This window comes from Osmerus eperlanus, chromosome 22 (assembly GCF_963692335.1).
Source record: "Osmerus eperlanus chromosome 22, fOsmEpe2.1, whole genome shotgun sequence".
In the NCBI taxonomy this organism is placed as follows: domain Eukaryota; kingdom Metazoa; phylum Chordata; class Actinopteri; order Osmeriformes; family Osmeridae; genus Osmerus; species Osmerus eperlanus.
In genome coordinates this window covers 11,780,696-11,802,375 of record NC_085039.1, presented here as the reverse complement: position 1 = coordinate 11,802,375, position 21,680 = coordinate 11,780,696, and the positions used below count along the sequence as shown (strand labels likewise).

Genomic DNA, 21,680 nt, shown 5'->3' with positions numbered 1-21,680 from the left:
TAAGATAGTCTCTAAATATCAGATGTAACACAGTGGTTAACCAGTAACTTTAGCATCACCCTGCTTGGCCCAGCCCCCTGCTTTGACACAAAATGGCTGCAGCGTGTACAGTTGCCTTAACACCAAGGCCCTGCCTCCTCTCAGCATGCCCTTTGACCTTCTCCAGGGGGCTGGTGTATATATAGGCTGGGAGGGCAAGGGGAGAATCCCTGGCAGCCAAAATGAAGGCTCTGGTCTGTGTTGGTTGTTGGATCTCTCTCCTGGCTCTGGTCGCTGCAGGTAATTAAAGAGGACACTCATGTTGGGTTAGAATTGTTGTGAACGTGGCTGGAATTATAATGACAGTTATCATGTTGGTTGGTGACATGCATTAATGCACGTGAGATTTGGAATTTGACAAGAGTTTCACAGTGGCGGAGTTAGAAGCACAATGAATGAGTTGGGAGTACTTCTGCAGTGGCCCGCAACTAACACCTGCTACATCCAGTGCATGTCGATGTAAATAAGGGATCTTTAGAGGGTGGCTTGACTGTGTCAGGACTTGTGGAGTCAGAGCTTTGGGACCTTCCCAGACCTGCAGACAGTCTGGTAGGGTTAGGGGGACCAGCCAGCGTGGTATTCAAGTGGTGTTGCGCTGGTCCCTGTAAAGTGATTGTGCATAGCTGCAGTTAGACCGTGGGTATGGCATGTTCTCTATGCAGCGCTGTGAGTGAGACAGAGAGTGAGTGTGTGTGTGTGAGTGAGACAGTGTGTGTCCTGCAGAGCGGTGACATTGACTCTGGTGGTGTGGTGTGTGATCGGTCGGCGGATGAACAAGGGAAGGATGTTGCCCTCATCGTTTTTTGGGGGGGATTTTTACAGAAACACGATAGATGGACACACACTCGTTACGTGGCACTGGCTCTAAACACGCGTGCACACGTCAGTATGCACACACACACACGTACACACACGTACACACACACACACACACGTACACACACGTACACACACACACGTACACACACACACGTACACACACACACGTACACACACGTACACACACACACACACACACACACACAGCAGCTCTTCCCATGATGTTGCACTGGCGGGTGAGGTAAAACTGTCAGTGTGTTGAAGAGTGAGACCAGCTGATGGACTATCTGCTGTCTGGGGAGAACAGGAGAGACGCAGATAAATACAAACCAACTAGATCTGCAGGGTAGGGTTTGGCAGAGTGGCACTGCAAGGGTCAGGGCCTTTTGACTTGAGACGGACTAGATATCTAAGTATATCTAAGCGCAGCTGCATAAACCGCACGGGTATAGCTGAATGCTATCAAGATGGGCAACGTCTTCTGAGGCCAACCCAACTACCGGTAGATGGATGACATAAACAATGAATGGTTTTCTCCCCTATGCGTGCTGCCCTGGCTTGACAGCGGATCTATTCTGGTGTGTGGGAGGGCGATAGGCCTGTTCCTGGGTGAGGGTTGTCTGATGGCGTTACCCTTGTTTGCCCTTGCGCCCGATCAGGCAGTATGGGCCCTCCAGGCTTCCATAGTCAGGTGGCTGGTCTTAGTCAGTGTGCGGTAACCAGACACCATGTAGACGTTCCACACACGTAAACACACAGACACACTGGTGACACTTCAGATCCAAGTGCTTGTAATAGACGTTAGTTAACAGGTAATAAAGCCCTTATAAGATGGTTATTAACAAATATTTTAATAAGACTATGTAAGTGTTATTACTAGAAGAGATACGATTTAGTCAATGGGTAATAAGACAATTTGTGTTAATAAGAGTAACTTATTAAGGCCTTATTACCTATTGCAAAGGTTTATAACAAGCACATGGATCCCAAGTGTTACTTACTGAGTCTACTCCTGTAAGATGGGCAGAAGCCTTTCAGCAACTTACACACACACACACACACACATCTTTCGGAAACAAAGGTTTGGCCCAGGGTGTAGTTTTACAGGCGCGTTCCTCCCAGGTTTCCGCTTGTGCTGGTTTTCAGTACCTGACACAAACACAGCCACACCCATGTACAGGGGAAACCCCGGGGCTACTGTACACCAGGGATGGAGGGATGGAGGAGGGAGGGAGGGAGGCAGGGAGGAGAGTGTGTTGCTGGTTACAGTAGCAGCCAACAGGACAGTGACCCCTGACCCCTCAGTGCCAGATAATAGAGACCCATACATGGAGGGAGGGATGGAAATACACTGTGATAGTAACTGAGGGGTCGGTGTGGCAACAGCTGTGTGTGTGTGTGTGTGTGTGTGCGGGACAGAGAGAGTGGCTGTGTGTGAGTGTGTGAGAGAGTATGTATGTGTGTGTGTGAGAGAAAGTGTGTGTGAATGAGAGAGTGTGTGTGTGTGTGTGTGTGTGTGTGTGTGTGTGTGTGTGTGTGTGTGTGTGTGTGTGTGTATGAAAGTGAAAGAAAGACTGAATGTGCGCGGGACAGAAAGTTGCTCACGTATGTGCAACACTCTCAGCCCCGGTGACAATCGCTAAGGGGAAGGGACCACATCACTCCCTCTGTAAATAGAAAGGGAATGATCCCTTCCTTCTTTCCACCCCCTGACTCATTGTGGCTCTATTTCCGTCCCGTAGGGGGACCAAGAGCACCACCCATCTCCCAGGCACCTGTCGCTCTCCATCCCAGCTTCAGCACACTCTCCCTGGCCCGTGCATCAGCCATGGCTGGGCCTGGAGAGTGGAGCTCCAGAGAGCACATTCTTACATAACAGTGGGATTGACGATATAGTAATAGTCTGTAACAGTCCTATCTATAAATACGTTGAAATGAACTTGTAATGGGCTGGCTACTATAAAGCTATCTGTCACTGTCTGTTTGAGAGCTAGTACATGCTCAAGTGTTAAATTTAGGCACATGATAAAAGTCTGGACAGTCATTATCGTGCTGTTGAGCCATGGGGTTGGAATAACTATATTACTACTGAAACAGTAGTGGACTAGCCTACTGTTATTACATTAGAGGAAACAAGGCCTGCTGTAGGAACTGGTGTCTCTTTCTCTCTGCTGCTCCCCAATGCTGACCTTTGATAAGGTCACCTCTCTGAGCTCACTGAGACATCTCTCTCTCGCTCTCTCTCTCCCTTTCTGTCTCTCCCTCTCTCTCTCTGTCTCTCTCTCCCTCTCTGTCTCTCCCTCTCTCTCTCTCTCCCTCTCTCTCTCCCTCTCTCTCTGTCTCTCTCCCTCTCTCTCTCTCTTTCTGTCTCTCTCTCTCTCTCTGTCTCTCTCTGTCTCTCTCCCTCTCTTCCTCCCACTATTTTCTCTCTAACTGTATCTACTGTAATTCTGTTTGGCTGCTTCACTGCTGCCGGCTGTAGACGCTCTCCTCTGTGGACGTTTACGTCTCCATCAGGAGATTCTTTGGAGGCCAGGGTTGACAAGGCTTCCTGCTGTGTGTGTTTGTGTGTGTGTGTGTGTGTGTGTATGTGTGTGTGTGTGTGAAAGAGAGATGATGACAATGCTGTGTGTATGACCATGACAAGGCTTCCTGCTGTGTGTGTGTGTATGTGAGCCCTTCAGCATTTCAAGATGCCATAACATGGCTGAAACAATAACAGATCGTTTCGCTAATTTCCTTTCATGGTTTGTAGCTGGTGTGGCACTCGTCAAAGCAGAAACACTCACAGCAGAAACACTCAAAGCAGAAACACTCAAAGCAGAAACACGCACAAAAACAAACGCGTAAACATTTCACGCTTTGATTTGCGTGGAATGCAACCTCTTTAAACTTAGACGTAAACAAACTGTCACAGCCAAGCAATGAGCTATGAGAGTGCGGTTGGATGATGTCAGTCAAAGGCAACGCCGCGGTTGTGCCAGTGTTCATGTTGCCGTGCCGACGAGGCGGTGGCAGTTAGTGTGTGTTGCTGTGGAAGCAAGCCACGCTACCGTTATGGGTCCCTTGTGCCCAGATACAGTGACTCTTCCAAGTCACACATGCAGTCACACACTCTCCCAAGCAGAGTACAAACATTCATACACACACACACACACTCAAACACCCACACACACTCTCCCTATCGCCATACAAACACACACACCACCTCCCCCATTCCCCACACACACTCACTCCCAAAGACACACACCATGTTTGTTTCACTCAATTAGAGACTAAGGGTACACTTAAGTCCTGTTGGAGGCCTGCTTTACAACCCAGGGTCTCGGGTAAGCCCGGCTCTGAATGCCAAGGGTGAGAGATGTCTAGGAAGCTAATAATAGCCCCTCCGTCGCCCCTACCTGTGACAAGGAGGGTTACGGTTTTTATTCGGTTTGTCGGTGTGTCTGTCAACCGCAGAGTTGACAGAGACTGGGTCAGGATGGCTGCCTCTGCTCCTCTCCTGCCGTAATGTCCTCTCCTTGTCACGGGGGCTTATGGGCAAGCCGAGCCCTGGAAATGTGGAGTCAGGTGGCTTAGCGGTTAGGGAATCGGACTAGTAATCTGAAGGTTGCCGGTTCGATTCCTGGCCGTGTCAAATGACGTTGTGTCCTTGGGCAAGGCACTTCACCCTACTTGCCTCGGGGGGAATGTCCCTGTACTTACTGTAAGTCGCTCTGGATAAGAGCGTCTGCTAAATGTAAATGTAAATCCTATGCTTTGGAGGTGGTGTTGGCCTGGGCTCATGTTCCCCCCCTGCTATGCCTTCATCAGCTTACTCCTCTATCCTGGAGTTAAGCGGAGGAGAATAGTGATAGCACTATGCAGCTTTTAAAGGCCTTGCATCCTTTAAATAACATGAGCGGGAACACGGAGCGCCTACGTCAACAGCACGGCTCATCCGTCAAGAGGTCTCTCGCGTCACGTCGAAACCGTGACATATGAACTTTGCGCGTTCCCAAAGTAACGTGACGTGTTCATTGAAGACGCCTGGCGTGGGAGTGTACGAGCTGTTTGTTGTTGTTGGGTTTGAGCACTCCAGCCGAAGCAACACACAACATCTGATAGCAGAGACACGAGGCACAGGGTGTTCCCTCTGAAGCCCAAGCACAGCGTGTTCCAATCACAAACGACTGCCGGAGGTGATAAATGGACAGAAAGCTTCCAGACTCAGGGCCGACAACCTACATCCCGGGCACTAAATAGTTTTCGTTTGAAATCACACGCCAGAAAAGAGGAGAGGACATAGACAGGGTGGGGGGAAGTACCCAGAGTCCTTTGGACCTTGTCGGACAGGCGTTAAGCTGTCCACCTTAGCGTTTGATCAGCCCGTGTTGAGTCAAACGTTGAGAGACGGATCTTAGCTCCTCGACCGTCTTAGCTCGGCAGGCTTTGCCCCGGCATTCGTGCAAGTCCCTGACTCCCGATTAAAAGTGACATTGGCTGCTAGCTGCGTCATCGTTTTTTAACTATAGACCCTCCCCCCCAAAAAAATGTAGGCGTTGGGTTGTGGAGTTACTCTTTAATACTGTCAGGGACAAGAGGATATGCTAGCCTATGAGACTGCACATTCACTCACTTTAGCGTGCTCTTTTCTTAGCGTCGGTAGCTATACCCTGTTAGCGTTACCTCGCTGACTTGTAGCGACACGACGGAGCCAGTAGGCTCCACATTCCTGCAAGTGGGTTGTGACGGTGCGAATCACACTGCAGCTGTCCAGAATGTGATCCACACACACCCTCGATGACTTGAAACACAACCTGTGTACGTTTAACTGAAGTATACCACACCATGCCTGTCTGCCCTTCCTCCTTTCAAATCCTAACCGACTGTTAAGTCTTCACAGCCAGGGGCACTCCCTCACAAATAGTCCACTCCATGTGGTGCCGCCATTCAAGGAGCGGCAACAGGCTTCTCAAATCCAAACTGATGCCACCAGCCACATGTGTACATTTATATATTATATACTATCGTAAACTATCAAACGCAGTTCGTTTATCAGACATCCTTTTCTATTTTCCTCCATTCTCTTCTGTTCTCTCCCCTTCCTGTCATCCCCTCACCTCTCTTCTCTCTATTCTCTTCTGTCCAACTTGACTGAACTCCTCTCCTCACTTCTCTTCCTCCGTCCCATCCCTCTCCTCCAGACCTGGGGGTGGAGGCCACCCCCAGCCAAGATGAGGAGCCCCTGATGCGCTTGCAGCTCCAGCCGGAGGGAGGGGACCTGTTCCCCTGCTGTGACCCCACCACTGAGGACCACGGTGGGCAGAGCTCCTCCAACGACACGCCCGCCCCAGATAGGACCGTCTGCCGACCCTGCGACCCCGCACCGTCTCTGGGCTCGGCTCCCGAGGAGGCGCCCCTCTCCGTGGAGGAGGAGGAGGAGGAAGAGGAGGAGGAGGAAGAGGAGGCGGCTCCAGCTGAGGAAGAAGGGGAGGAAGAAGGGGAGGATTCGGCGGAGGAGATAGCAAGCCACGAAGAGGAACAAGAGGAGGCAGCCTCGCTCGAGGAGGTGGTGGAGGAGGAGGAGGAGGAGCCCGTTGAGGAAGAGGCGGAGCCTGAGGAGGAAGTGCAAGCTTCAGATGAGGAAGTGGCTGAGGAGGAAGCAGAGGAGGCAGAGGCTGAACCTGAAGACGAAGCAGCTACCACAGAAGAAGAAGCCGAAGCAGATGAGGAAGTAGCCGCACTTGAAGAGGAAGTGAGCGAGCCTGAGGAAGTCGAAGCCGTGGAGGAAGCGGTTGAGGAAACCGTAGAAGAAGAAGAAGCCTCAGAGGAGGAAGTAGCGGAGGAAGTAATCGAGGAAGAGGCGGAGCCAGAGAGCCTCCCAGAGGAAGTGACGGAGGTGGAGGAGGAAGCTGCGGCGTTGGAGGAAACGGTAGAAGAAGAGGCAGAGCCCGAGGTCGAACCAGAGGAAGTTCCAGAAGAGGAACCTGTGGAAACTGCAGAACCTGAACCAGAACCTGTTGTGGAGGAGGTGGCAGAGGAGGTGCTGGAGGAAGAATCTCCTGCAGAGGAGGAGGTGGAGGAGGTAGTGGAGGAGGAGGTGGACGAACCAGAAGCTCCTGTAGAAGAGGTGGTAGAGGAGGTGGTAGAGGAGGTGGTGGAGGAGGTGGTGGACGAACCTGCAGCTCCTGTAGAGGAGGTGGTGGAGGAGCCAGCAGCTCCTGTAGAGGAGGTGGTGGAGGAGCCAGCAGCTCCTTTAGAGGAGGTGGTGGAGGAGGTGGCAGAGGAGGTGGCTTCTGCTGTTGAGGAGGCGGTTGTGGAGGATGTGGTGGAGGAGGTCACTGTGGAGGAGGTGCCAGAAGAGGAGGTGCCAGTAGAAGAGGTTGTTGGGAAACCAGCCAAAGGTATGAACTAAGGCCCAGACTGCATGTCATGTTTGCACATACAACAGTGAATCCTCACTCTGTGCACATTATGTTAATTCCTATTGTTTTAAACACAGAACCACACCAGGCTGACTGAATTATAAATGTTATGGGCCATCTATACCAGTCAAGGGGGAAGGGAGAAGAGGGGGGGGGGAGAAAGAGAGAGGGAGAGACACTGTGTCAGCCGGTCTTTTTTATAGTCATGTCAACACTCCAGTACCAAATGGCAGAGTGTGTCAAAGCTTCCTAATTACAGAAGCTCCCTCTCTCTTTCTCCCTCTCTCTCTGTCTCCCCCTCTCTCTTCCTCCCACTCACTCACTCTTTCTCTCTCTCTATCTTTCTATTTCTCTCTCTCTCTTTGGCCCGTGTCATGCCCCAGAACATGATACGTTGCTAAAGGTGGATCAGGAATAACCCCTTGGACACCCGAAATAAACAGACTGATATAGCAGCAGGAGACAGTCAGAGAAAGAGAAAGAGAGAGAGAGAGAGAGAGAGAGAGAGAGAGAGAGAGAGGGAGAGAGAGAGAGAGAGAGAGAGAGAGAGAGAGAGGGGGGAGAGACAGAGGGGGGAGAGAGAGAGAGGGGGAGAGAGAGACAGACAGAGAGACAGAGACAGAGAGACAGGGAGATAGAGAGAAAGAGAGAGAGAGAGAGGTGAACACTGATACAACACTGTGGCCAGCACAGGACAGATGTCGTAATCACTCATCATAGTGACACAGGAACAGGAAATCAACCAGGATTAGGTTTTACTGTGTCTTTGTGTCTGCTATTTGGCACGACAGTGCGATGACAGAACAATGTGAGTCCATCTCAGTCAAAGATAGGACTTTCCAGAGAGGTTCAGAAGTTCACATAATCAGGTTCAACTCCTGGATTCTCATGACTGACATGCTGTCCCTCCAATCAGCAGCAAAGGAGGCAGCAGTTCCCACCCCCCGAGACCGCTCCCACATTGACGACACGCTGCGATTGGCTGGCTCCGGGCCCTCTGCAGAGTTCTCAGGTGAGGAGGAGGAGGAAGAACGGATGTGTTTCTCCAAGCGCTGAAGAGAGATTATAGTGCTAGTGCCTGGAGCTTTTTCATGTAGAAAATAAATATTCGGAAAATTGTTTCATGATGGTTTGAGTGTGTGTGTGTGAGTGTGTGTGTGTGTGTGTGTGTGTGTGTGCGTGCGTGTGTGTGTGTGTGTGAGGACTGGAGGAAGCTAATTAATCAGGAAATATAAACACAGTTCCACCCAGCTCCATGAATGGTTCATTGTTTAAAGATTGGTCCATCTACACATTGCCCTGCTATAAACTACAGTTATCATAATGCACCATTCCTGCCATCTCAAATTCACATAACCCAAAGCTTGCACCACTATTAATTCTAATCTCTCTCTCTCTCTCTCTCTCTCTCTCTCTCTCTCTCTCTCTCTCTCTCTCTCTCTCTCTCTCTCTCTCTCTCTCTCTCTCTCTCACCCTCTTTCTCTCTCTCTCTCTCTCTCTCTCTCTCTCTCTCTCTCTCCAGCTGCTATGAAGAACCTGCAGCACATCTACCACTCTGCCATCAAGCCTCTGGAGCAGGCCTACAAGTACAACGAGCTGAGGCAGCATGAGGTCACAGGTAACCACAACGACGACGACGCCTTGGACGTGTGCTGCTTAATTATCCATGAGATGGCTGGTTGATGCCGTTCAGCATCTGCCATCCAGCTTGGCCTGAGGCGACCCTGAGAAGTCAGCCCCTGCTCTGTAAACAGCCGCAGTGGGACTTTGTGAAACGGGCGGAACAGTAAACAAACTCAGGCAGCATCCCTGCATATCTGACGCTGTTATCAGGAAGAGCTTTCCTTCAGCCCCTGGCTGTGCTCTGTAGAGGGTCTGTTGTGAAGACAGCTTGGTTTTGGTTCAGTGTCTGGGTCCTCCTGAGGGCCTGCTCGGTTCATCTAGAGGAGCTGGAGTCTGGGATCTCTGGGCTGGGCTGTTTGGGATGACTGACCCCTGGTGGTAGGATACGGGATTATAAAGGTCTGAGAGAACTTCAGCCCAGATCTACAAAGTAAAGTATTTCTCTCTCTCTCTGCCTCCCTCCCTCTCTCTGTCTGTCCCTCTCTCTGGCTCTCTGCCTCCCTCCCTCTCTCTCTGTCCCTCTCTCTGTCCCTCTCTCTCTCTGCCTCCCTCCCTCTCTCTCTGTCCCTCTCTCTGTCCCTCTCTCTCCCTCCCTCCCTCCCTCTCCCTCCCTCCCTCTCTCTCTGTCCCTCTCTCTCTCTGCCTCCCTCCCTCCCTCTCTCTCTGTCCCTCTCTCTGTCCCTCTCTCTTTCTCCCTCCCTCCTTCCTTCCTTCTCTCTCTTTCCTCCCTCCCTCCCTCCCTCCCTCCCTCCCTCTCTCTCTGTGCCTCTCGTCTCTCCCCCTCCAGATGGAGAGATCACCTCCAAGCCTATGGTGTTGTTCCTGGGCCCCTGGAGTGTGGGCAAGTCCTCCATGATCAACTACCTGCTGGGTCTGCATGGCACACCCCAACAGCTCTACACAGGTGGAGGACACCGACCCATGCACACACACACACATCCTTCTGCCCCCCTCTCTGTGTCTCCCTTCCACTAAACCTCATCTTCCTCTCCCTCCTCCTGTTCCTCCCACTCCTTTTCTCCCACTCCCCCTGCTCTCCTCTCCCTTCCCCCCCTCCCCCTCCTCCCCCCCCCCCCCCCCCCCTCCCAGGGGCGGAGCCGACCACCTCAGAGTACACGGTGGTGATGCACGGGGAGAAGTTCCGCACGGTGGAGGGCATCGTCATGGCGGCGGACAGCTCGCGCTCCTTCTCGCCCCTGGAGAAGTTCGGCCAGGGCTTCCTGGAGAGGCTGGTGGGCATCGAGATGCCCCACAAGCTGCTGGAGAGAGTCACCTTCGTGGACACGCCCGGGATCATCGAGAACCGCAAGCAGCAGGAGAGGGGTGAGGAAAGGCCTGCTCAGACACACAGAAAGATTTGTTTGTATTAATATATACACCTCGGGTGTCCTGGTGCCAAGTGCACATATGGACACCCTTATGCTTGAACATGGTGTTCGTTATGGACAAGCCGTGTCTAGCACAGAAGTCCAACAACAAAACACCGCTCGGGTTCAGATTGGGGGGGCCGTTCCTCCCAATCACGCCCCTCCAGGTCTCACTGTCATTGCCCACATGAGCATTGAAGTCCCCCAGGAGGACGAGGGAATCTCCGGGAGGAGCGCTTTCCAGCACCCCTCCCAGAGACTCCAAAAAGGGTGGGTACTCTGCACTGCCATTTGGTGCATAAGCACAAACAACAGTGAGGACCCATCCCCCCACCCGAAGGCGGATGGAGGCTACCCTCTCGTCCACCGGGGTGAACCCCAACGTACAGGCGCCGAACCGAGGGGAAACAAGTATTCCCACCCCAGCTCGACGCCTCTCACCGAGGGAAACTCCAGAGTGGAAGAGAGTCCAGCCCCTCTCAAGGAGACTGGTTCCGGAGCCGATGCTGTGCGTCGAGGCGAGGCCGACTATATCTAGCCGGAACTTCTCTACCTCGCGCACCAGCTCCGGCTCCTTTCCCGCCAGCGAGGTGACGTTCCACGTCCCTAGAGCTAGCTTCTGCAGCCGAGGATTGGACCGCCAAGGCCCCCGCCTTCGGCCGCCGCCCGTCTCGCACTGCACCCGACCCCCATGACCCCTCCTGCGGATGGTGAGCCCACTGGAAGGGGGTCCCACGTTGTCTCTTCGGGCTGTGCCCGACCGGGCCCCATGGGAAAAGGCCCGGCCACCAGGCGCTCGCCATCGAGCCCCACCCCCGGGCCTGGCTCCAGGGGGGGGGGCCCCGGTGACCCGCTTCCGGGCAGGGGCAACTGAGAACCATTGTTAGTTTTCTTCATGGTAGTTTTTTGAGCCACGCTTTGTCTGATCCTTCGCCTGGAACCTGTTTTCCCTGGGTGACCCTATCAGGGGCATAAAGCCCCCGACAACATAGCTTCCAGGATCATTAGGACACGCAAACCCCTCCACCGCGGTAAGGTGGTGACTCAGGGAGGGGCGTGTATATATTATATAGACATTGTATTCGTGTCGTCGGATCTGAGGCCGAATGTCTTGGACACTCGGGTGAGGAGAGGGGCGGAGCTGTCAACTGATCACCACCTGGTGGTGAGTTGGCTACGATGGTGGGGGAAGACGCCGGTCAGGCCTGGCAGGCCCAAACGTAATGTGAGGGTCTGCTGGGAACGGCTGGCAGAATCCCCTGTCAGAAGGAGCTTCAACTCCCACCTCCGGGAGAGCTTCGACCATGTCTCGGGGGAGGCCGGGGACATTGAGTCCGAATGGGCCATGTTCCGGGCCTCCATTGTTGAGGCGGCTGACCGGAGCTGCGGACGCAAGGCGGTCGGTGCATGTCGCGGCGGTAACCCTCGGACTCGGTGGTGGACGCCGGAGGTGAGGGAAGCCGTCAAGCTGAAGAAGGAGGCCTATCGGACTTTGTTGGCTGGTAGGACTCCAGAGGCAGCTGATGTGTACCGGCAGGCCAAGCGGAATGCGGCTTTGGCGGTCGCGGAGGCAAAAACCCGGGCGTGGGAGGAGTTCGGCGAGGCCATGGAGAATGACTTCCGAACGGCTTCGAAAAGGTTCTGGACCACCATCCGGCGACTCAGGAGGGGGAAGCAGTGCACTGTTAACGCTGTATATGGTGGGGATGGTGCGCTGCTGACCTCGATGGGGCACGTCCTGGATCGGTGGAAGGAATACTTTGAAGACCTCCTTAATCCCACCAACACGCGTTCCGACGTGGAGGCAGAGTCTGGGGACATTGGGGGGGGCCCTTCTATCTCTGGGGCTGAGGTCGCCGAGGTGGTTGAAAAGCTCCGCGGTGGCAAGGCCCCTGGGGTGGATGAGGTCCGCCCGGAGTTCCTTAAGGCTCTGGATGTTGTAGGGCTGTCTTGGTTGGCACGACTCTGCAACATCACGTGGACATCAGGGACAGTGCCTCTGGACTGGCAGACCGGGGTGGTGGTTCCCCTCTTTAAAAAGGGGGACCGGAGGGTGTGCTCCAACTTTAGGGGGATCACACTCCTCAGCCTCCCTGGGAAAGTCTATTCAGGGGTGCTGGAGAGGAGGGTCCGTCGGTTTGTCGAACCTTGGATTCAGGAGGAGCAATGTGGTTTTCGTCCTGGCCGTGGAACTGTGGACCAGCTCTATACCCTCGGCAGGGTTCTGGAGGGTGCATGGGAGTTCGCCCAACCAGTCTACACATGTTTTGTGGATTTGGAAAAGGCGTTCGACCGTGTCCCTCGGGGGCTCATGTGGGGGGTGCTCCGGGAGTACGGGGTACCGGACTCCCTGATCGGGGATGTTCGGTCCCTGTATGACCGGTGCCAGAGTTTGGTCCGCATTGCCGGTAGTAAGTCGAACTTGTTCCCGGTGAGGGTTGGACTCCGCCAGGGCTGCCCTTTGTCACCTATTCTGTTCATAACTTATATGGACAGAATTTCTAGACGCAGCCAGGGCGTTGAGGGGGTCCGGTTTGGGGACCTCAGGATCGGGTCGCTGCTTTTTGCGGATGATGTGGTCCTGTTGGCTTCATCGGGCCGTGACCTCCAGCTCTCACTGGAGTGGTTCGCAACCGAATGCGAAGCGGCTGGGATGGGAATCAGCACCTCCAAATCTGAGGCCATGGTTATCGACCGGAAAAAGGTGGAGTGCAATCTCCGGGTCGGGGAGGAGATCTTGTCCCAAGCGGAGGAGTTCAAGTATCTCGGGGTCTTGTTCACGAGTGAGGGAAGGATGGAGCGCGAGATCGACAGGCGGATCGGTGCGGCGTCCGCAGTGATGCGGGCTCTGCATCGGTCCGTTGTGGTGAAGAAGGAGCTGAGTCGAAAGGCGAAGCTCTCTATTTACCAGTCGATCTACGTTCCTACGCTCACCTATGGTCACGAACTGTGGGTAGTGACCGAAAGAACGAGATTGCGAATACAAGCGGCCGAAATGAGTTTTCTCCACAGGGTGTCCGGGCTCTCCCTTAGAGATAGGGTGAGAAGCTCGGTCATCCGGGAGGGGCTCAGAGTAGAACCGCTGCTCCTCCGCGTCGAGAGGGGCCAGTTGAGGTGGCTCGGGCATCTGATAAGGATGCCTCCTGGACGCCTCCCTGGTGAGGTGTTCTGGGCACGTCCCACTGGGAAGAGGCCCCGGGGAAGACCCAGGACACGCTGGAGGGACTATGTCTCTCGGCTGGCCTGGGAACGCCTCGGGGTCCCCCAGGAAGAGCTGGTGGAAGTGGCCGGGGAGAGGAAAGTCTGGGCCTCCCTGCTTAGGTTGCTGCCCCCGCGACCCGACCCCCGGACAAGCGGAAGATGATGGATGGATGGATGGAATATATACACGTTTCTGTAGTATTCTTGTCTTTCACCTGTCTCTCTGCTGCTGCAACACCCACATTTCCCCCGCCTGGGAACTCAGTTATCAGCAAAGCCTCCTCTCATTGGTCAAACCCACCTGTACCCTCCCAGGATACCCCTACAACGAGGTGTGCCAGTGGTTCATCGACCGCGCCGACCTCATCTTCTTGGTGTTCGACCCCACTAAACTGGACGTGGGTGGCGAGCTGGAGATGCTCTTCAGGCAGATGAAGGGCCGCGAGTCCCAGATCCGCCTCATCCTCAACAAGGCCGACAACCTGGCGACGCAGGACCTGATGAGGGTGTACGGCGCCCTCTTCTGGAGCATGGCTCCCCTCATCAACGTGACTGAGCCACCCAGGGTCTACGTCAGCTCCTTCTGGCCCCAGGACTACGCCCCCAACACCAGCCGGGAGCTCTTCATGAGGGAGGAAACCTCTCTGCTGGAGGATCTTAACCAGGTGAGGGGGGAGGGGTGAGGGCTGAGGATTATGGTGAGAATGTGGGATAAAGGTGAGGTTGAGGGGTGAGGTTTAGGGGTGAGGGTTATGTCAAGGTGAGGATGAGGGGTGAGGTTTAGGGGTGAGGTTGAGGTAGAGTGTGAGGGTTATGTCAAGGTGAGGTCGAGGGGTGAGGTTGAGGTAGAGGGTGAGGGTTATGTCAAGGTGAGGATGAGGGGTGAGGTCGAGGTACAGGGTGAGGGTTATGTCAAGGTGAGGATGAGGGGTGAGGTCGAGGGGTGAGGTTGAGGTAGAGTGTGAGGGTTATGTCAAGGTGAGGTCGAGGGGTGAGGTTGAGGTAGAGGGTGAGGGTTATGTCAAGGTGAGGATGAGGGGTGAGGTCGAGGTACAGGGTGAGGGTTATGTCAAGGTGAGGTCGAGGGGTGAGGTCGAGGGGTGAGGTCGAGGTACAGGGTTATGATGACGAGGATCACAGCTGTAGAACTGGAACCCCACCTCCGTTTGCTCCCAGGTCATCGAGAACCAGCTGGAGAACAAGATCGCCTTCGTCCGCCAGCACGGCATCCGCGTGCGCATCCACGCGCTGCTGGTCGACCGCTACCTGCAGACGTATTACGACAAGCTGGGTTGGTTCAGCGACCCGTACGAGGTGTTCCACGACATCGTCACAGACCCGGACAAGTTCTACATCTTCAAGTCCATCCTGGCCAAGACCAACGTCAGCAAGTTCGACCTGCCGGACAAGGAGGCCTACCAGGACTTCTTCGGGGTGAACCCGGTGACGAGCTTCAAGCAGCTGTCCCAACACTGCAGCTGGTCTGGAGGATGCCTGCTGGAGAAGATCGAGAAGGCCATCACCGTGGAGCTCCCGGGGCTGCTTAGCAGTCTGGGGAAAAGCCCGGAAGCGCCGGCGCCGGTCAAGGCGGCGCCCGCCCCGCCCCCGCCCCTCCCCGGGACTTGTACGGGGCCAGAGTGCACGGAGAAGCCCAAGAACAAGTGGAGGAGGCAGTGAAGGGAGGGAGCGAGGGATGAGAGAGAGAGAGAGAGAGAGAGAGAGAGAGAGAGAGAGAGAGAGAGAGAGAGAGAGAGAGAGAGAGAGAGAGAGAGAGAGAGGGAGAGAGAGAGAGAGAGAGAGAGGGAGGGAAGAGGTGTGAAGATGTGGAGAGTTTTCTCTATAGGGGTTGACCCCTGTGTTTGTCTGGACTGGACCTGAGGTAGTAAAGGAGAGAGGGATGGAGTGAGGGAGGGAGGAAATGAGGTGTGGGCAGAGGAGAGGGTTGGGTACAAGAGTGGTGAGAGGGGAGTGAAGGAGTGATTGCGTGGAGTTTCCAACTACAAGAAGCCGACCAGAATAGAATCGTAAATGAACATCCGAACAGAGAAAATGAGGGGGGGATAAAGGAAGATAATGATCAAAATCAGAGACTTATTATTTTCTGCTTTGACTCTCATACGTGAAGGAAACAAAGATTATAAACAAAACGGTTGTTGTTTTTATTTCTTTCTCTGTTTGTTTTAAAGTTTGTACTTTATTTATTCAGTTTTTTTTTCAATGGGATGAACAATTAAAAAAAGAAAAGAAAAATAAGTTTCCTCTGAATTATGAAATATTAACTTACTGTGCTAATTTTTAAACAATCTCAAGTTTGTCTGTTTTTCTTTTTGGCAGCCATCTTTGTTTGCTATGCCTTGTAGCCATGTAAGATTGCATTTGTAAATTTGACGCTAGTTAATCGTTTCGCCTTCTTTGTCTGCTGACTTAACCTCAGTATGCTGCATGTCAAGAGGACTGTTGTCAATAAAGTTACAGTTTTCGTCCTTGTACCCTTCGTTTTGTGTGGTTCCTTTAAGAAAGCTAAACCTCAGTCTCTCACTTCATCTGATAAGGTATGGAGCCGTTTCCCTGTGAACGTACATAATTCATCTTTATCTTGTTCAGTAGTCATGGTGGGATCTGGAGGCTTCGACAATATGGCACAAATCAACACACACACACACACACACACACACAGACCATATAGTCCTTTAAATCTTTGATCAAACAATTTGAATCAAGAAACTACATATATTTTATTCAATACGCTCATAAGAAATTAGACCAAAGTGTATTTAAAATGTAATTTGGATGTAAATTGTGGTAAACTTAAGCAATGCTGTGAGCAGACACCAGGTGGCGTCTCAATTCAGTTTCTGGAACTATTCTTGGTCCTTCGGTGTCATTCGGCAAAAAAACAGCCCTCCCTTTCAACACTTCCGATACACTCTCATAGCCAGAATAAACTTCATTTATCATCATTCATGCATTGCTTTACTTTTATTTTCAGGGGTTTCTGTTGGGATTCCAAATATGTTAATGTGCCACGCTACATGAGAGTTATTTTTTGAATCTCAACAGATAGGTTGTATGGGTGTGTCTGAAGGTACACTGCCTTGACTTTATAAGTATTACAGGTTTAGGCGTGGACCAAAGTTATGAAGCATATCTGGGCCTCATAGCCACACACAGTGTGTGTGTGTGCCTACTGTATACATCCATGTGTGTGTTGACATTCATGTGTTAAACAAATGAGTGTGTGTGACATAAAACTACGCCGGTGCTCCTGTGCATTGTGTACAATGACCCCTTATACTCATAAAACACTATCTTATCTTCCACACACGCACACACACACACACGCACAAACACGACACACACACACACACGACAAACACACTCTTGCACACACACACACGACACACACACACACACGACACACACACACACACACAGTTGCTTCACAGCTCTTACGGTGTTGGTCTTATCAATCCTAAATGTTCTTTTTCAAGGTGTGTTGATGTACAAGATAAAGCTACCAGTATCGGGTGACACCCCCCCCCAACACACACACACACACATACGCACACACACACCAGTATCATAGTAAGACTGTGATCTCTTTCCAGTAAAACAAAACGCTTGTTTTATCTCATTCGCCCATGTTTCATCTGCTGTTATCACTGTCTGAACAAACAACACAATAATGCTTTTTGAATGAGGGTGGACATTTCAGTCAGATATTCCCAAAGTTGTTGGTACACCAAATGGTGTCGAACGCTTTTTTGTCTTTGAAGAAAAAAAAACTGTCAACGAACTGCACAAAAGACCCGTTTCTCACCTTAAGCCCACTTCAACACCCACTTACTGTAACTTATTAATAAGAATATTTACCCACGTTCCCTCCCCCTAGTTCACATGCGTGCTCGTCTCCACATATTTCTGCGTGCGCGCTCCCCTTTCCTAGTTGACAGCCCCCTCCCCTGTATTTTATGTCTGACTGGAGGCTCCTATCTCGCGCTGCCCTGGTCACCCACCCACCCTCCAGCTCCACCGTCACAGCTGGACCAGAATTTCCGATCAAGTCAGAAAGATGGTGGTAGGGACTAGTGCCGTGCCGTCTTCGCCTAGATCAACGAAAACCACCCAAAAGTCGTTTATTTACTCTTCCGACACAACAAGATAGCTACGGTCGGTCGAGAAGGGAGGCAACCTTCACCAAACGGAAGGGGACGCCGCACGGCGAAAGCGCACAGAGTAGCCGAGTGTTATGGGCGCACGGCATGCCAGTGAAAACTAGAGCTACCCAGCCAGACTAGAGGAATTTGTGAAGAAGAGATAAGACAGTGAAGCGAACCGCTGGTAAAAACTATTCTTCGCTTTCGTGGATTTAACAAGGGAAGAGGGATCAAGGATATATTGTTTTGCTCCTCATGGGATTCCGGATCCTTAGGGAATGCGATAGGAAATTCACAGACTCTCCCCCTGCCTTCCTCACTTCACGGCCCAAGCCTACAAGCTACCCCACGAATGTACAAGTGTACAGCAACCACTGCTAACGAAGGAAATAGGCTACGTCCTGGGGAGAAAAAAAAAGTTTGGAAGCCTCTTTGGGCACAGAGGGAAACATATCGCTGACGTTTTTGCAGGCGTTTTGCTTTTGCTTTGAGACCGTTTTTTTAACCGTCATTTTGAATGGATATCTACCATACCACACGGCTGAAAATACACCTCAATAAGAACACTACCCACGAATAACTCCAGCGAGTTTTATATGAATTTTAACAGTTTGTCTTTACCAGCTTTTACGTAGGTGGCAGTTTTATGCGTTTTGTTTTCTGCCAACTCTGCGCAACAAGTTAATGACCCACTCAAGCGCACAACGAGTCCTAAGATAATATCTAGTGTCATGTTTTGAGCGCCTCTCTCTCTCTCTATCGAAACGTCCTCGAATTACAGATTCATTGGAAGTGGGGATACAACCGGTGTAGAACCGGAGAGGGAGGTCAGGAAAGGACGGGGCTGCTCCGTGGGAATAGGCCCGCCTGTTGCACCGAAGCGGTGGGGACCGACCACAAACGGTCGCTGGTGATTTGGGTGGTCGCGAACGGACGGCTGTAACTCCTCTGTTTCGTATATTTACTTAGCTCTGGCCTACACCAGCGGCTTTGGAAACAACGGGAGAACCCAGTAGTTCAGACATGTTATTCTCTCCAACGTTGGCACACGCTCCATGGAATGAGTATATGCTTTCAGAACGAAAATAAATTAAAAAGGGATTTTTTTCTGAGCGTGTCCTCGAAGATTAGACATACTTCTGAAAGAATCCTCTAGCCTTTTGTGGCACATTTTGGAATGCGTCAGACCAACCGTGGATACCCTTTATAAACCAACAAATGAAATATTGGAATTGAAAACGTCAAGAAAATGCCTCTCCTTTCGTCAGATGTGTGTAAAATAGTATAACTGTGTAAACTTTAATTTGAGGAGAGGGCGTGAAGATATCAATAAATAAAGGCAGTGCCAAAACACTACGCGCTTTGGAAAGAGGACTTTAAATATTTTAATAGTATTAAACTCAAGTATTGTTTAACCGATGAATCGTTATGTGACAGCCTTAAGAAGTCGTTACCGTGATGTTTAAAAAAGGAGGTAAAGAGAGAACGGATGACATTGCTTTTAGGCAGTTGGAAAGAGACTCACGTGCACGAACCGAACTGCTCGAGAGCCCCTGAAGAGACCGGGAAATGGAATGTGAGTACTGACGTAATACGAGATCGGATAATGAGCTACTCAAGAGTTTGGAACGGTCTTTTTTATATGAGTGAATGTACCAGCTACCTCGTGCGTAGTAAAGACGTCTGTTTCGTGCGCACCATTTATCCGGTGTGATACCCATCACCCTTTCCCTCTCTCCTCCTCAATCTCTCTTCCTCCCCCCTCTTCCCCCCGCCAGATGTGCTCTCCCTCAATACCTGATTGCCTGCGCCGTCTGACACTGTTGACCGGACAGTAGCTGAATTATTTCGAGCCTTGCATCACGACAGCAGTCGACATGGCCTCGGTGCAAAAACACCGGCAGTTTCTCATGCACTGCACGGAGGTGAGCGTCGGTCCCAGAGGGGATGGCGCAGTGACGGTGCGGATTACCGACAACACCACAGAACACGTGCCTCCCCAGCAACATCAACAGGCGAACGAGCAGCGTGCCGGGGCTACCGTGGGCGGGAGTCCCCTAGGTAACAGTGGAACTACTGAAGTCGACCCCACTTCACACAAATACAGCTTTTCCAGCTGCAGCTCAGGTGATTCTGGTGTGCGCAGGAGTTTCATGACCACCCTACGCAGCCATAGCAAAGTCCCCCCTCTGTTTGAGAGGTCGGCCGCCCAGTGCTGGGACCCCAAATTCGACTCCTCCATCTTGGAAGAGGCGTGCCGCGAGCGCTGCTTCCCGCAGACGCAACGCCGCTTCCGGTACGTTCTCATCTACCTGGCGGCCTGCAGCGTCCTCTGGGGCGTGTACTTCGGCGTCCACTCCGAACGCTGCCACCCCGTCGCCTTCCTCGCCCCCACCGCCTCCTTCCTCCTCCTCCTCCTCCTCCTCTTCCTCTTCACCTTCACGCAACCCTACACGCGCTTCTACAACCAGGCCTCCCTGCTCCTCATCACGGCGACGTTTGCCATCACCCTCGCCCCGCAGATCCAGACCGCCGGCTTCTCCGACCCGGAGGGGTCCGGCGGAGGCGGGAACCAGACCCCCTTCGGCCCGCCTCCCTCCCCGGCCGGAGGGCTCCTCCCCCGGGCTCCATGCATGACCCCGGTGGGCACCTTCTCCCTGTGCATGGAGGTGCTGCTTCTCCTCTACAGCGTCCTCCACATCAGGCTGTACGCCTCGGTCCTGCTGGGGCTGCTGTTCTCCGTGCTGTACGAGACCTTGGGGTGGCTGCCCCTGCTGCAGAGGAGCTACGACGGAGGCGAGGGGGCCGGGGCGGGCGGCCTCGGGGGATCCGGGGATCCGGGTAGCGGCGGCGGGGGAAGCCACAGGGATCCCGTCTGGAGCTCCGGAGGCTGGGAACAGGAAACCCTGCCGTGGCTGGGCCCGGGGAAGGCCCTGCTCCACCTGTGCGCCCACGTCATCGGCATCCACCTCTTCATCATGTCCGAGGTGCGCTCCCGCAGCACGTTCCTCAAGGTGGGCCAGGCCATCATGCACGGGAAGGACCTGGAGGTGGAGAAGGCCCTGAAGGAGAGGATGATCCACTCGGTCATGCCCCGCCGTGTGGCGGACGAGCTGATGAGGCAGGGCGACGACGAGGACGGAGGCGCCGGGAAGCGCTACTCGGCGGGCGCCTGCTCCGCCGCGGGGATTTCCGCGTCGGGGGGGGGCGGCGGAGGAGGAGGAGGGGGCGGGGGCGGCCCGTCGTCGACGGGCGCCGTCAGCCCCAAGAACCACGCCCACCACCACCGCAAGCGCAAGAAGACCTCCCTCCCGCGCGGCAAGATCGTGTTCCGCCCCTTCAACATGACCCGAATGGAGCCCGTCAGCATCCTGTTCGCCGACATCGTGGGCTTCACCAAGATGTCGGCCAACAAGTCGGCGCACGCCCTGGTGGGCCTCCTCAACGACCTCTTCGGCCGCTTCGACCGGCTGTGCGAGCTCACCTGCTGTGCCAAGATCAGCACGCTGGGCGACTGCTACTACTGCGTGGCGGGCTGCCCAGAGCCCCGCCCCGACCACGCCTACTGCTGCGTGGAGATGGGCCTGGGCATGATCCAGGCCATCGAGCAGTTCTGCCAGGAGACCCGGGAGACGGTGGACATGCGCGTGGGCGTCCACACGGGCACGGTGCTCTGCGGCATCCTGGGGATGAAGCGCTTCAAGTTCGACGTGTGGTCCAACGACGTCAACCTGGCCAACATGATGGAGCAGCTGGGCGTGGCCGGGAAGGTGCACCTGTCGGCCGCCACCGCCGGCTTCCTGGACGAGCGCTACCTGAGGGAGGACGGGAGGGTGGAGGAGAGGGCGGGGCGGAGCCAGTTGGAGCAGCTGAAGGGTAAGCCGGGGCCGCTTGCCAATCGAGGTCTCCCTGTGTTCTTTCTGTGTGACCGTTTGGTACGTGTATGTGTGTGTGCTTGCGTATGTGTGTGTGAGCACTTGTGTGTCCGCCGCTGGGATAATCTCTAAAGAAGACTATTCCTTGTGGACTGTCTTCCTGAGGTTTCATGTGAATGAGAATTGTTGCTC

The 21,680-nt window shown here is 53.4% G+C and overlaps 2 protein-coding genes across 3 annotated transcripts in view; both read left to right on the top strand.

Moving 5' to 3' along the window:
- The first annotated feature begins 214 nt into the window (after positions 1–214).
- LOC134008730 (sarcalumenin-like) lies at positions 215–15,945 on the top strand. 2 transcript variants are annotated; one of them, XM_062448238.1, is made up of 9 exons: positions 215–279; positions 6,045–6,940; positions 7,040–7,244; positions 8,185–8,277; positions 8,788–8,883; positions 9,676–9,792; positions 9,978–10,211; positions 13,772–14,121; positions 14,633–15,945. In XM_062448238.1, exons 1-9 carry the CDS (start codon positions 222–224, stop codon positions 15,131–15,133), a joined length of 2,550 nt encoding a protein of 849 aa, XP_062304222.1. In that variant the 5' UTR covers positions 215–221; the 3' UTR covers positions 15,134–15,945. The 2 variants fall into 2 exon arrangements, with proteins under 2 accessions (XP_062304222.1, XP_062304221.1); XM_062448237.1 differs by having other exon boundaries at positions 8,182–8,277.
- A 1,491-nt stretch (positions 15,946–17,436) lies between these two features.
- adcy9 (adenylate cyclase 9) overlaps positions 17,437–21,680 on the top strand; it is an 11,380-nt gene continuing 7,136 nt past the window's right edge. Inside the window, exons 1-2 of the mRNA XM_062448227.1 lie at positions 17,437–20,454; positions 20,503–21,489. Coding sequence (XP_062304211.1) covers positions 19,491–20,454; positions 20,503–21,489 — 1,951 coding nt within the window. The 5' untranslated portion in view covers positions 17,437–19,490. The remainder of the gene's footprint in view (positions 20,455–20,502; positions 21,490–21,680) is intronic.

Bases quoted from the DNA above. Each gene is read 5' to 3' on its own strand.
- LOC134008730 (XM_062448237.1), top strand. From the start codon at position 222: ATGAAGGCTCTGGTCTGTGTTGGTTGTTGGATCTCTCTCCTGGCTCTG. The intron at 8,278-8,787 runs GTGAGGAGGAGG...CTCTCTCTCCAG, and splicing joins GCCCTCTGCAGAGTTCTCAG to CTGCTATGAAGAACCTGCAG. The intron at 8,884-9,675 runs GTAACCACAACG...CTCCCCCTCCAG, and splicing joins GAGGCAGCATGAGGTCACAG to ATGGAGAGATCACCTCCAAG.